The sequence below is a fragment of the Podarcis tiliguerta genome, assembly GCF_965153285.1.
Source record: "Podarcis tiliguerta genome assembly, chromosome: 6".
Lineage (NCBI taxonomy): Eukaryota > Metazoa > Chordata > Lepidosauria > Squamata > Lacertidae > Podarcis > Podarcis tiliguerta.
In genome coordinates this window covers 88,474,782-88,490,470 of record NC_139539.1, presented here as the reverse complement: position 1 = coordinate 88,490,470, position 15,689 = coordinate 88,474,782, and the positions used below count along the sequence as shown (strand labels likewise).

The following is a 15,689-nucleotide window of genomic DNA, read 5'->3' as shown; positions in this document are numbered from 1 at the left end:
CATAAACAACTTAACCATCCTTTTTTTGGGATTTCTAACCATATAATCCCTAGCAAAAAGGCTCCAGTGTTTGTTTGCTTGTTTGTTTTTGGTAAACTCATTTTTTATCTTTTAAATTCCTCATGGAGTCCCCCCCCCCCCGAGAGATGGGAAAGTCTGCTTGCTCAGTTCATGGCCTGAAAACAGAAGCACAACATTATACGTCTTCTATTTATATACCGTATTTTTTGCTCTATAAAACTCACTTTTTCCATCCTAAAAAGTAAAGGGAAATGTGTGTGCGTCTTATGGAGCAAATGCAGGCTGCGCAACTATCCCAGAAGCCAGAACAGCAAGAGGGATTGCTGCTTTCACTGCGCAGCGATCCCTCTTGCTGTTCTGGCTTCTGAGATTCAGAATATTTTTTTTCTTGTTTTCCTCCTCCAAAAACTAGGTGCGTCTTGTGGTCTGGTGCGTCTTATAGAGCGGAAAATATGGTATATAAAGGTTCAAGCTAACTAATACTTTAGCAAATATGACCAAAGCAACTAAAATACATAGCTTTACATTTACACATTAACAGTCTTTAATGATCTTTATTGCTAGGCCCATTTCTTATCCTTGCTAGCTTATTTGCTGTCATTTGCCCCTCACAAAGCTTTTGCAGTACAGTATATGTGGCATATACGCGGGTGGCGCTGTGGGTAAAACCTCAGTGCCTAGGACTTGCTGATCGTAAGGTTGGCGGTTCGAATCCCCGCGGCTGGGTGAGCTCCCGTCGTTCTGTCCCAGCTCCTGCCAACCTAGCAGTTCGAAAGCATCCCTAAGTACAAGTAGATAAATAGGTACTGCTTTATAGCGGGAAGGTAAACGGCGTTTCCGTGTGCAGCGCTGGTGCTGGCTCGCCAGCTGCAGCTTCGTCACGCTGGCCACGTGACCCGGAAGTGTCTTCGGACGGCGCCGGCTCCCAGCGTCTTGAGCGAGATGAGCGCGCAACCCTAGAGTCGGACACGACTGGCCCGTACGGGCAGGGGTACCTTTATATGTGGCATAAGATCAACAAATATAAGATAAGATCAACAAACCTTTGCCCTGTATTACACTGTACACTGTATTAGCAAATGGCCAAGAGCAAACATCCTCAGATTTTGTCCTAAGCAAGGTCAATCAATACTTTCATTGCTTCTATTTCAAGTGTTTGCTATTCTAGAGCCTTTATGGAAACTTGGGGAGCAATACAGAGGGAGGAGGGCAAGCCATTTCCCCCTCCACATGATTGAAATAAATTTGTCTGAAATACATGTTTTCTTCATTGCTCCACAGGTTTATTGTCAACATTAATCTTCTTTTTTTTACTCCTTCACTGCTGGCTGAATGCTTTTGCTGAGATGCTGCGCTTTGCTGACAGAATGTTCTACAAGGTAACTGATGTGCAAGGCTCATGATATCTCTCTCTCTCACACACACATGCACAAAACACAACACACAAAGAAGTATTTGCTATCAGTTTTAGAGTGTACCTTGGTTCGTGGAACCCTCCATTTGCTAGAAATGTGTGTGTGTGTGTGTGTGTGTGTGTGTGTGATTTTGCCATTGATGAGGTTCCTCCTGCCTAGAGAGGCTGATCAGATAGCATCAGTTTTCTGGACAACCTGTTAATACATTCCTTTACCTCTGGTGAAAAAGGGAGCCTGTGCCTTTTTTTCTGTTGACTTTCCTGATTCAAAAGCATTTTTGCTATGTGTTGTGTTACTGGGCTTTTTGGATAGAATTTTAACCTTGCTGTGACTTTTAAACAAATGTAAATAGTTTTGGGTATGGCGTCAGGGAAGAAAAGTATGTCCACTCTATAAATTATTTAGCAGAACTCACCTGCAGAACTCCGCCTTCTTTTAGTGTTGGCATATACTGGCGCCTTTATTTTATTTTTTTAATATATTTTTTATTGATTTTCACAAAATTATAAACAAAACAAATAAACAAATAAACATGGATCACAATCTTATTAAAGTTACACTTATTAACATTGTTAATTATATTAAAATCAAACATATTGATTCATCACTTAACTTATATGAAATCCTAAGCCAATTAAATATCTGCAAACTATTTCTAATGAATTTAATTTTATATGTTTATGTTATGGTTCTTGGGATTGCTTGTGTGTAAATTGCCTTTACTCGTGGCTGTCTTGCATGGTTGAACCCTTTCTGACAGAGGAGCCTCTATCTCGTGGCTGCCTCAGTCGCTGGCAGAATCCGTCAGTGGGCGTTTCTTAAACCTTTTCCAACATAAAAGCTGCTTGACGCCCAGTCTCCTCCCCCGTTGCCTGCGCGAAAGTTTTTTGCACACTGTGGGTGTGGGCAACGGAGCACTTGTCCCCTCTCCGCTTGTCTCAAGCGAAGAGTCCTGGAGCCAAGTCTCCGCTTCCTCTATCTCTTCCCCTTCTCCACTGGTGTTGCGAATTTCCTTCCCCAGCGTATGGGCTATCCCTCCTCCTACTGGGACCCTCTCCACCATCATCCGGGAGCCCTCTCACCTCCTCCCGCTCCGATGGCAGTTCCCTGACAGTTTAACTAAATAATCATTAAATTTTGTCCATTCTTCCTGATACACCTCTTCCGTCTGGTCACGGACTCTTCCAGTTAGGTCGGCTAGCTCCGAAAACTCCTCATCTGCCATTCTTCCATCGTCGGTAATTCTTGCATTTTCACTTTTTCACTAATAAAATTTGAGTGGCAGTTGTGGCATACAAAAATAATTTAACATCTTTCTTGGGCAATTCCAAACCTGTTATTCCAAGAAGAAAGGCCTCTGGTTTCTTTATAAATGTATATTTCAACATTTTTTTCCAATTCATTATAAATCTTTTCCCAGAAGTCTTTCACCTTGAGGCAGGTCCACCACATGTGATAAAAAGTTCCTTCTTTTTCTTTATATTTCCAACAGAAATTATCACAATTATGATATATCTTTGCTAATTTAACAGGGGTCAAATACCATCTACACATCATTTTCATTATATTCTCCTTTAACATTGTACATGCAGTGAACTTAACCCCTTTCTTCCACAATCTTTCCCAATCCTCCAACATTATGTTATGTCCTACATCTCTTGCCCAATCTATCATTACTGTAATGGTTCTAGGGGTTGCTCGTGCATAAATCGGCGCCACACCTGGGTGGGTTGCCTGAGTGAACCCTTTCTGTCTGGACAGCCACTCGCCCATGGCTGTCTCAATCGCTGTCAGAATCCGTCAGTGGGCGTTTCTTGAACTTCTTCCAGCATAAAAGTTCTTTGACGCCTAGTCTCCGCCTACTCTCCCTGCGCGGAAGCCTTCTGCGCAAGGAAGGTGTGGGCATCGGAGGACCCGTGCTCTCCCCGCTGGTCCCTGGTGAGGAGTCTTGGAGCCACCTCACCAATTCCCCCATCTGCCCCCCTTCTCCACTGGTGCTACGCTGATTTCCTTCCCCAGAAGATGTGCTGCTTCTCTCCCTCCTGGGACGCTCTCCGGAATCCCTCTGGAGCCCTCCCTCTCCCTCTGGCTCCGATGGCAGTTCCCTGACAATTACTGATTTAACTTGTTCATCCTTTGTATGCCAGTACCTTATACATTTTAGACAGATTTTTTTTCCAGATAATTTATTATTATTTTCTTCATATAATCTTTTCCCAGCAATTCTAATTATCACAATATAGTCCCTTTGACAAAGTGGTAAGGACCTAACAGAAGCAGATGACATCAAGAAGAGGTGGCAAGAATACACAGGAATTATACCAGAAGTGGTCAGAGGACTGGAGAAGATCAGTCTACATCCCAATCCCAAAGAAGGGCAGTGCCAAAGAATGCTCCAACTACCGCACAATTGCACTCATTTCACACGCTAGCAAGGTTATGCTTAAAATTCTACAAGGAAGGCTCAAGCAGTATGTGGACCGAGAACTCCCAGAAGTGCAAGCTGGATTTAGAAGAGGCAGAGGAACCAGAGACCAAATTGCAAACATGCGCTGGATTATGGAGAAAGCTAGAGAGTTCCAGAAAGACATCTACTTCTGCTTCATTGACTATGCCAAAGCCTTTGACTGTGTTGACCACAGCAAACTATGGCAAGTTCTTAAAGAAATGGGAGTGCCTGATCACCTCATCTGTCTCCTGAGAAATCTCTATGTGGGACAAGAAGCTACAGTTAGAACTGGATATGGAACAACTGAATTAGGAAAGGAGTATGACAAGGCTGTATATTGTCTCCATGCTTATTTAACTTATATGCAGAATTCATCATGCGAAAGGCTGGGCTGGATGAATCCCTAGCCGGAATTAATATGGGCGGAAGAAATATCAACAACCTCAGATATGCAGATGACACAACCTTGATGGCAGAAAGTGAGGAGGAATTAAAGAACCTTTTAATAAGGGTAAAAGAGGAGAGCGCAAAATATGGTCTGAAGCTCAGCATCAAAAAAACGAAGATCATGGCCACTGGTCCCATCATCTCCTGGCAAATAGAAGGGGAAGAAATGGAGGCAGTGAGAGATTTTACTTTCTTGGGCTCCATGATCACTGCAGATGATGACAGCAGCACGAAATTAAAAGACGCCTGCTTCTTGGGAGAAAAGCAATGACAAACCTAGACAGCATCTTAAAAAGTAGAGACATCACCTTGCCAACAAAGGTCCGTATAGTAAAAGCTATGGTTTTCCCAGTAGTGATGTATGGAAGTGAAACCTGGACCATAAAGAAGGCTGATCGCCGAAGAATTGATGCTTTTGAATTATGGTGCTGGAGGAGACTCTTGAGAGTCCCATGGACTGCAAGAAGAACAAACCTCTCCATTCTGAAGGAAATCAGCCCTGAGTGCTCACTGGAAGGACAGATCTTGAAGCTGAGGCTCCAATACTTTGGCCACCTCATGAGAAGAGAAGACTCCCTGGAAAAGACCCTGATGTTGGGAAAGATGGAGGGCACAAGGAGAAGGGGGCGACAGAGGATGAGATGGTTGGATAGTGTTATTGAAGCTACCAGCATGAGTTTGACCGAACTGCGGGAGGCAGTGGAAGACAGAAGTGCCTGGCGTGCTCTGGTCCATGGGGTCATGAAGAGTCGGAAACGACTAAACGACTAAACAACAAAGTCCCTTTGACTCTGCCGAGTCTTGACTTCCCTCTCTCCTGGTAGCTGGTATATACATCACATTCTTATCGCGTATATTATTCTCGTATCCCTGCTATTTTACATTGAAGGTATTATTCCAGCATTTTAGACAGATTTTTAACTTTAGATTCCAGCAACTCCGTCTCCAACTTGGATTTTTCAGAAGCAAAACCATTTTTCTTATCTAGTTTATACAATTCATTAATCTGGAGGTAGTGTAGCCAATTTAACTTATCTTTAACTTGATCAAATGGTTTTAGTTCGTATCCTTCATTATCCTCCAATAATAAATCTGAGTATCTCAACCATTTGATTTCCATGTTTAACTTTTTCTGGGCCTTCGCCTCCATTGGTGAAAGCCATCTGGGCGTCTTCCTTTCTAAAAGATCTTTGTATTTTATCCAAACATTGTACAACGATCTATACATCATTTTCATTATATTTTCCTTTATACTGGCGCCTTTAAACGTCCGCAATAAAGTGTTGCTATATTCCTTTTGGCACCTGCTAAAAACATTTTGCCTATCCAGACATGTAGAAATTGAAATGTGTCTTAATATGTATTAGCTTATCTGCTGATTTTATCTGATGTTTTAAACTTTTATTGGCAATTTTAATGCCTTATGTATAATGCTCAGAGGTTCTATTTGTAGTCAAGCAGTATATATATACATGTTGTTAAATAAATGAATAATTCCAAGGGATCATACAAATATGTGTTCTGATCCTGCTGCTGCTTCTTTTTTTAAAAAAATAATATTTATTAGAAGTTTAATAGTTAAAGAAAAAAAGGAAAAGAAAAAACAATTAAAAATGTAACAAACAATACATCAAAAATAAAAACAAAAACAAAAAAAGACAATACATCAAAACAACAAGAAAAACAAAAACATTTAAAAACACATCCGATATTTCCATATCTTTACCTTTCATTTACTTGTTTCATCGACCTCCTCACACCTCCCTTTTTTGTATTCTAGTTCAATTAGCTATTTCAGCAAATCCTTTCCATCTTTCTCAATTTTTTGTTCTATAATTTATCTTAACACAATCTAACTTTAAATTTTCCTGTTTGGCCCGATCCTGTTTGAGCAGTTTAGAGGACAGTGATAGAAAAGGCCTCTGAATTTCAAGTACTTTCTATATTTCTCTTTTCTGAATGTGGTTTGCAGGTTGCCCCCCCCCACACACACACACATTGAATTAGTGTTCATGTAGAGAAAATGTCACATTTGATTTAGCTCTGATCATTTTGTTTTTGTTTGTTTTTTAAATTCTTTTTATTAATTTTCTATGCCAAACAACAACAAAAACTAAAAAGACAAATAAACAGATCACACCAATAATAAAAAAAGGAAAAAAACATCAACCAAAACAGAAAATATATACAAACCATGAGACAGACATCGGTTAACGCAAATAAAATAGTAATTCTAATCTGCAGTTTTCCTTTTATGTCATCTAAACATCGCAAGTGTTATATTAAACCTACTGTGATTTTTATATCTCTAGAATTTGATTCCATGTATAAATTTAGTCCAATCGTCAGTAAACTTTGTACCTTTTTGCTGTCTGATATTCTGCGTCATTTTTGCCAAATCCATATATTCGAATAATTTAATTTGCCAATCTTTAACGGTCGGGATATTTGGGGTTTTCCAATTTTGTGCTAACAAGATCCTGGCAGCTACGATTGCATATTGAAACATTATATGATCCTCTTTCTTAATCTCGTCTCCGATCATTCCCAGAAGAAAGGCTTCGGGTTTTTTAACAAAAGTGTATTTAAGTATTTTTTTCAGTTCATTGTATATGGATTCCCAAAATTTTTTGATTTCTTCACACTTCCACCACATGTGGAAGAAACTTCCTTCTTTGGTTTTACACTTCCAACACCTATTATCTCCGGTCTTATACATTTTTTGCAGTTTCACAGGGGTGATGTACCAATGGTACATCATCTTTTCCATATTTTCTCTAAGGGTGGTGTAAGCTGTAAATTTCATTCCTTTAGTCCATTTATTAAAGTCCAGATTGTATCTGAGATCTATTGCCCATTTTGTCATAACATCCTTAACCTCCTCGTCCTTGGTGTCCCATTCTAATAGCTGATTGTACATTTTGGATAGATGTTTGGTTTTACTTTCTATTATCTCTACCTGGAACTTAGATTTTTTTTCTCGTTCATTCCGATCTTTTTATCTTCCTTCCATAATGCATTAATTGGATGGTACTGCAGCCAACCTGATAATTTACTTTTTAACTCTTCATATGGTCTAATTTTCCATCCTCTTTCTGATCTTTCTAGGAGGTCTTCATAGGTCCATCTCTCACCTTCTATATTTGTTTTTTTAATAGTTAAAATATCTATAGGCGATAACCACCAGGGGTTTTTTTCCCCAATAGTTTCTTATTCTTTTCCCATGTTTCTAACAATGTTCCTCTAATAATATGGTTCGAGAAGCCTTTATGCACCTTTTCTTATTCTGCCAGAGATAAGCATGCCAACCGAATCTTATATGTTCCAGATATCTAGTTCCTTTTGGATATCCTTCCAGGTATTTATATAGTTATCAGCCATTAAATTAATGTTTTTCATTGTAAGCCACACTCCTAGGTATTTTACCTTCTTTACTTCTTTTGACTTCTTTTGACTTCTTTTGACTTCTTTACTTCTTTAATTCCTGATTGAAGTTCTAACTGCCTCCTTAAGTCTTCCCCCATGTTCTTAACCATCATTTTAGTTTTAGTTTTAGTTTTATTTAGCATAAAACCCGCTACTCTCCCAAATTCCTCTAGAAGTACCAGGACTTTGTCAATACTTAGTTTTGGGTTCTCCAATGAGATTACCAAGTCATCTGCGTATGCTTTCAGTTTGAATTCTTTCACCCCAATTCTGATTCCTCGTATCTCTGGTGTTTTCCTTATCTTATTTGCGATTACTTCCAATACCATTATGAAAAGAAGCGGTGAAAGGGCAGCCTTGTCTCATACCCTTGGAAATCTCGAATGTATCAGTTAAATTGTTGTTAATAATCAATTTGGCTCTTTGACTAGAATAAATTGCTTTGATTCCCTCCATGAAGGCACATTCTATCCCTGCTGTCTCCATACACTTTACTAAGAACTGCCATGATACATTATCAAATGTTTTTTCTGCATCAATAAAGATTAATACTGCAGGGATTTCATTCTTCCTTTCCAGGTATTCGATGATATCTATTATATGCCTAACATTATCTTTTAGTTGTCTATTAGGAAGGAATCCAGCTTGATCCGTGTGTATTACATTTTTTAGATAATACTTAAGTCTGCTTGCCATAATTTCCACAAATATTTTATAATCATTGTTAAGAAGCGATATCGGTCTGTAGTTTTTTATACTCGGTTTGTCTGACTCTGCTTTGGATATCAACGTTATGTGGGCATCTTTCCAGGAGTCCGGTGTCTTCCCTCCTTGTAGGATGTTATTCATTACATCACATAGCACCGGGACTAAATGTTCTCCAAGATTTTTATAATATTTGGCCGATAAGCCATCTGGGCCCGGTGCTTTCCCTAGTTTCATTTTCTTTATTGCTTCTTGTACTTCATCTGTTGTTATGGACTTGTTCAATTGGGTTTTCTCTTCCTCCGTTATGGATGTTATTCTGTTCTTTTCTAGATATTTTCCTATTTCTATTATGTCTTCTTCTTTTTTGTATAATTTTTCAAAAAAAAATTAGGAAGTTTTTCTTTATTTCATTTGGCTCTTCCACAAGCCTTTCTTCTATTTTTATCTTATTGATCACATTTTGCTTTTTGCTTTTTCATAGTTGCCAGGCTAAAAATTTTCCCGTTTTGTTTGTGGATTCGAAAAAAATTTCAAAGCTCTGATCATTTTGGATCTGAGCCTTGGAGACCTAGTGTAGCTACAAATACTGGGACACCAGTGACTTATTCTCAGGGTGGCTATTTGGGAAGGAAGAGGTTAGGATTTAATGCCTGCAAATGAGCTCTTCGGGAATTTCAGTTATACATTGCAACAGTACACCAGATGTTCATAGAGATTGTATTGCCAATTGCTCTGTCACGGCTAAAAATTGGCCGCTGTTTCTTTAATGCTTAAAAAAGCTGGGTCAGCATGAGTCAGCAGCCTGCACCAAGTTGTATATAGAGAGTGAGAAATGTTAGTTTGGTGTTGGGTTGGTTAGTTAGTTAGTTAAGTGAGTGAGTGAGTGAGTGAGTGAGTGAAAGCTGGTAGTGTTGATGTGTGTACAGTTGGTCAGTCGCTTTTGCAGAAAGACTTTTAAGAATAAAAGCAGAAAGCACTCTGCAAGGATACTTTTCTCGTGGACTCTTTTATGCCGACAAGGGTCCGAGGACCAGGCTGAGGCAACAAAGGGAGGTCAGAACCTTGTTTTGCTTTTTACAAACACTGACATGCTCTAAAACACTTGAGCTCTAAAACACTTGAGTAGCAGGAATGCACTTGGCACTTTGATCCTGCAGTTTTAAACACTGACTCTAAGGTCTCTGCTCTTTTTACTTCCCTTCTCTTGCAGGACTGGTGGAATTCTACATCTTATGCAAGGTATTTCCGAACCTGGAATGTGGTGGTGCATGACTGGCTGTATTACTATGCATACAAAGATTTCCTTTGGGTAAGCAACCATCTTTTAATGCACCCCCTTGCTTCAGCTCTAAAAGAAAGCCATTTTTTAAATGGAATGGCAGAGATCTTTACATTTCCCCCCACAAAATGGTTTTATTAAAGTTCTAGTGTAAAGGTGAATTACACAACATGTAAAATACCTAGTCACTTTACCCATACAGAGATCTGACAGAAGGTGGAAAGAGAGAAGCTTGTACTTATGCAGTCTGGTTTGTATCCCGTATCTGGGAAGTCACTTTTTTTTTACCAGTCTACCACCAATTTCACCTCTCTATGCCGTATCCCACACTGTTCCAGCTCTCACGTTAAGTGTTTGTGGGGCTCCATTGAGTAGGAGGGATCAGCAAAAATGAGCTGCCCTGCCTTGTGCAAGCAAGAAGTCCTTTTGACAGCAAGGCCACCACTGGAGACAACCCTCCCTGTGCAATAAATGTGAATGGGCAATTTAAGGGTGGTTATCACAAGCTGTTCACTGTTGTTTTTGAAAATTGGATCTCCTCTGATACATTCACCTATCAGTGAGTCACCCTTCCCCTTGTTTGTCTGTGTCTCTCTCTCACCACCAGTTATTTGGGAAGAAATTCAAAGCAGTCGCTATGCTGTCAGTCTTCATTTTTTCCGCTGTTGTGCACGAATACATCCTGGTGATAAGCATTGGTTTCTTCTATCCAGTATTGTTCTCCTTCTACATGTGTTTTGGAAGTAAGTACCAAATATAACAGGGGGTGCGGGTGGCGCTGTGGTCTAAATCACACAGCCTAGGGCTTGCTGATCAGAAGGTCGGCAGTTCGAATCCCCGCGACGGGGTGAGCTCCCATTGCTCGGTCCCTGCTCCTGCCAACCTAGCCTTTCGAAAGCACATCAAAGTGCAACTAGATAAATAGGTAAGGTAAACGGCGTTTCTGTGCGCTGCTCTGGTTCGCCAGAAGCAGCTTAGTCAAGCTGGCCACATGACTGTACGGCGGCTCCCTCGGCCAATAAAGCGAGATGAGCGCGCAACCCCAGAGTCGTCCGTGACTGGACCTAACGGTCAGGGGTCCCTTTAGTTTACCTTACCAAATATACCTTCCGGCAGCAGCAGTTTCTGTAAATTCTGAGGATTAGCTTTTAGTTGCCATCTGTACTTAATGTTCTGAGATGCAAGGGGCTTGTGTTGCAGCCTGCCTTACCATTTGCTGCCTCTAAACCTAGAAGCCTCTCCTGACCCTGGTTAAATCTCCATTTTCTGAGACTGATCATGGCCAGAGTAGGAGGGAGGGCTTCCTTGGCTTGGCTAAGGAGTAAGTTCTGATACTGCTCCAAACTGTAATATGCGGCTTTCTCAAAGACTTCTGAGATGATCCTTGCTTTGGAGGTCTTCAGCTTGCAACCTGAAAAGAGGTGCCCTTTCCCCCTGCTTGACACTGGCAGTATCAACCATCTGTCATGGTGGACAAGTATTTCTCCTATCATATAGCCAACTTTGTTTCATATGAGTAGGTGGCCCACTGATTTTTCTGTGTGATTTAAAGGGAAAGCCCTGTCTCTTTTCCACTGTAACTCCAAAAAAATGTTGAGAGCCATTTATTTCTATGGAAAGAGGTACAACGTGTCATACTGATACGGACACTTTGCTAACTGGGGATCAAGGAAAGAATGCTGCTGGTGTCCTTAACATGAATTTTGAGTGCATTTAAATTTTCTTCCGTCAGTGCTTTTCAACTTCATTATCAGTGACCGTCGGAAAAGCCCCATTTGGAATGTGATCCTGTGGCTTACGCTTGGGGTTGGTATAACTATGGTACATTACCTCTACAGCCTGGAATGGTATGCTTACAAGCACTGCCCTTTGAAAAATGTGAGTATACCACTTGTCATTGGAAATAAGAGGAACAGAGCTGAGCTGCTATTCTGGACTATTCATTCAAGCCCTAAGATGTGAACGTAAAATTCGAAAACCAGATTTTTAGAAGGTTGCATTCTGCCCAGAATAGCTACCGTAGAGGTTTCTTTCTAACAAGAATAACAAGCAGCAGGGTCAGAAAAAAACCTTTGAAACTTCCTCCATGTCTTTTGATATGAATAATGTAAAGCTCTGAGCGAGTTTCTGCCCTTCTGGAGAGGTGAAAGCCAAAGGTTCTCAGAGGATGGAAGGGGGCAGTAAAGAAGGGAGGGAGAGGAAGGTAATGGAAAAGAGTGAAAGGCCTTAGTGGAGCACAGTGGTTTCTTCATTCTACTTGCTGTGTTCTCTGATTCAACTGCCACCTTTGGATCTGCAGGGTTCAAACAGAGAGAATTCACTACATCTTTGCTGCATTTAATATGAGGTGCCCACTACCTTTCCTCATTTAATATGCAGTGCCAGATCAGCCCACATGCATATGCATAACCCCCTGGGGCTGGTTCTTGGACTCATAGTAGCTGGAGCCAAGTAGGATTGTAGTTTCAGGATTGCAGACACCTTAGCAATTCTGCTTGACCTGGAAGACCTGCCATTCAGAGAGTTAAAGCGTCTGGGTGAAGCTGACCCAAAGAAAAGCCAATTTGGCGGTCTTACAGGGAAAGGCAAGCCTTTTCCCACCCCACTTCTAATTGCCTAGATTGGCTGTTGCAAGTTGGGTGGCCGCCCAGGCTTGAGAGACAGCAAACACTTGGGTTTCATCACTGGCATTTGTTCACATGGCTAAGGGATAGCTCTACAGAAGTGAAAGTGCCCAGCATTTCCTGTCTAACATTACTGTTCCTCTTGTGTTTTATAGCCCACTTTCCTTGACTATGTGAAACCGCGTTCCTGGACTTGCCATCTTAAGTTCTGACACCCTTTGGGATATCCCTCCGCGTCAAGGCCAGAAGATGCTTGTCTTTTAAACAATGACAACAAGTTGGGCTAGCGTGTAAAAACGACTGCAGACTTTTTAAAGGGAAACTGTCTTTAGCTATGGCAAAAGTGGGTGCTGTCTGCTACTAAGGGCTGTATCATTCCCATTTTAACCAGAACCAGTGTCTTCAGGGGTTCCTGCTCTCTAGCTAAGGACCCAAGCGGACCTGATGCTGTTTATGCAATTAGTTCTTTTGAAAATAAATAGCATCTATCAAGCCCCAATTGGAATTGAGGCATAGAGCTGAGGAGCTTTAACAATAGGCTGCCAGTTTTGATCAGGGGGATCCCCACAGTGCTATGTGGATTAAATTTTTATAAGCAGCAAAGTGCTGCCTTTTGCTTACATGTCCAGTTTTAGGTTTCTTGCATTCCTCACTGATGATACTGTAGCGATTTGGAGGGCAAATGCAGTTTGTGTTGAAGAACCTAGAGAGTGTGTTGGCTTGCAATGATCATGCTGCTCCACTGAAAACGCTGGTTTACTTTGTGAGACAGCCTTGGGTGGGTGGTGTGCTTAGAGCTACAGAAGGAGGGACTGTGTCATTGTGAAAAACAATGCCCCTATATTGCTGACTGCTCACTGTGTAGTCTATAATCTGGAGCTTTTCTCTCAGCCGCCCTAAAGTACATTTCTGACATGTTCTAAGAGGGGGGGGGCTATATACTAGCGTAGGCACATAGGGGAAATGCAAGTTTTTTGTGTTCTTGAGCTGCTGTCCTTTGTATTGTCCTAAATTTGGTGCCCTAGTAAATTCTAGGTGCCGGCGGCTTTTCTCATGTCATTCTAACTGCAGCAAAAAATAAAAAGAAACTTAATTCTGATTTATACTGCAGAAAACAGTTTATGTGATAAGTGTGCTAATTTTAATCAGTACTTTGATATGACCCAAGTGTATTGCCATTTAGCTAAGCCATGTGCTCCATGTTTATTTGACTAAGGTGGGTGTGTCATTGATAATTTTTGTGGATTTTGGGGGAAGTGCCACCTGGATTGAATATTATGAACAGTAGTTTCAAGATGCCAAACGTCAAGTACAGTATTTAATCTATTTCAAAACTTTAAAAATTCACTGAAACAGTATCCCCTTTTGGAGAAAGATGAGGAAATATGAGCATCTGAATTTGGATCAACATCCTGTGTAAGCTCTGAAGGAGTCTGATAAGTACCCTTCACAAACACACTGTTTTTAGAGGCTACTCACTTGCAGGTTCTAGATAGAGGTGTGAGGGAGATTTCTGTTCCTAGAACGTTACAAACCATATGTGCAGATTGTAGTATTGCTAAATCAGTGTTAACATGGTCGACTCATCCATTCCAAAAAGCTTTTTGCTTTTGTTTTTAAATTGTCTATGATGGCACTGTAATTGTCATTATAAGATGGCCGGGATCCACCCAAAGAATTTTCATCGCATTGTGTCCTTTTCTGCTGTTTGTTTAAAGAGAAACACCCCCCCCCACACACACACAAACCTCTATCTTCAGAATATAATTTGAGAATTTTATCAAATAAATCCTGTTGTCTTTGGGAAATACGTGTACTTTTTTCTAAGGGGGATGTGTGGGAAGATTAGTATACTAATTGTAATCAACCTCATGCTTTGGGACTGAATCTGTGAATGTAAACTGAATGGGCACAACATGGTTGCAGATCTCTTGCGAATGATCTACACAACTGATTGTAAGGAGGCATCCTGTTAACCTGGGAGGTGCTGGATTGCAAGGCTGTAGTTTTCCTCTTTCTCAGAGTGAGCAATGGGGAAATTTTCTTGCACAGATGGTGGTGAGAAGAGGACAAACTGTACCTGACACTGGAATGGTCTTACCAAGCCTCACTTGCATCTTTCGTAATATGGAGAACGTTGTGGGTCAGGGAAGGTTGTTGATGGTGGGATATAGAATTGTTAGCCGATTCCAAAATGTATTGAACTGTCTGTTGTGACCTATTCTGTTACTTGCAAGGGATTATGTGATCTATACTGTACTACAGAAATTGAAATATATTTTGCTATCCATGAAACTTGTCTGCCTGCATTCATTTCAGCCTCGATGTACTGCACCTAGACAACGAACTGGTTGAAAGTGTGGTACAATGGTACCTTGGGTTACATACGCTTCAGGTTACAGACGCTTCAGGTTACAGACTCTGCTGACCCAGAAATAGTACCTTGGGTTAAGAACTTTTGCTTCAGGATGAGAACAGAAATTGCGTGGCGACGGCGCAGCAGCAGTGGGAGGCCCTATTAGCTAAAGTGGTGTCAGGTTAAGAACAGTATCAGCTTAAGAATGGACCTCCGGAACAAATTAAGTACGTAACCAGAGGTACCACTGTATTCTCCATTCTATGTTTTTGTTTTATGGTTTATTTTGTATTCTCATTTTGTATTTTTCTGCTGTGAACCGCCTGGGATTTTGGGATGAAGGGTCAGCTACAAATCTAAATCATCATCATCCTGATCATCAATGTGCATCTGTGGTGTGCATCAAGATGTGGAGTGTGTCTGTTCAGTGTGCTAGTCCAGCAGGGCTTCAGCCATTATCATTTAGTTTCCCCTTCGATTTTCTCTTTCTCTGCTCCCCTCCCCATACACTCTGCATTCTATGCCTACCGGGGTGTTGCCTTGAATAAAATGGGGGGGCATGTAAGCCCCATGCTTCAAAACTGATCACATGATGTGGTGCACGCACACTATTTGAATGCCCATCAACTGGGGGGTGGAGGGTGGCCACCTCAAATACTGGGGGTAGTGAAGGGACCTTTGCCCTTAGGCGTAGGCTCCTATGATGCCCACCAAACAGGTTGAGTTTGCCCTACTATGATTCCCCTTTTCCAGGCAGAAGTGGTAGATGCTTTTACAGTGGTACCTCGCAAGACGAATGCCTCAGAAGACGAAAAACTCGCAAGAAGAAATAGTTTTTCATTTTCTGAGTTGCTTCGCAAGACGGATTTCCCTATGGGCTTGCTTTGCAAGGCGAAACGTCTTGCGCCTTTTTTTTTAAACCACCAATGCATTCCTACGGGAAACCGTCAATACGCAGTGGTGC

The 15,689-nt window shown here is 41.1% G+C and overlaps 1 protein-coding gene and 1 long non-coding RNA gene across 5 annotated transcripts in view; both read left to right on the top strand.

The window, feature by feature from the left end:
* Positions 1–14,664, top strand: part of LOC310679786 (sterol O-acyltransferase 1-like) — a 114,301-nt gene extending 99,637 nt beyond the window's left edge. For 3 of the 4 annotated variants that reach the window (XR_014512534.1, XR_014512535.1, XR_014512536.1), the window contains exons 12-17: positions 1,303–1,400; positions 9,677–9,775; positions 10,353–10,488; positions 11,478–11,623; positions 12,525–12,831; positions 14,130–14,664. Coding sequence is in view for 1 of the 4 variants with exons in the window: in XM_083445436.1 (XP_083301562.1) it covers positions 1,303–1,400; positions 9,677–9,775; positions 10,353–10,488; positions 11,478–11,623; positions 12,525–12,581 (536 nt within the window). In the remaining 3 variants the exon portion in view is untranslated. Of the gene's footprint in view, positions 1–1,302; positions 1,401–9,676; positions 9,776–10,352; positions 10,489–11,477; positions 11,624–12,524; positions 14,049–14,129 lie in introns of those variants that run through there. The other variant, XM_083445436.1, reaches the window with a different exon arrangement.
* The window catches only part of LOC310679787, a 70,586-nt gene that overhangs the window by 42,597 nt on the left and 12,300 nt on the right, over positions 1–15,689 (top strand). The window lies entirely within an intron of this gene.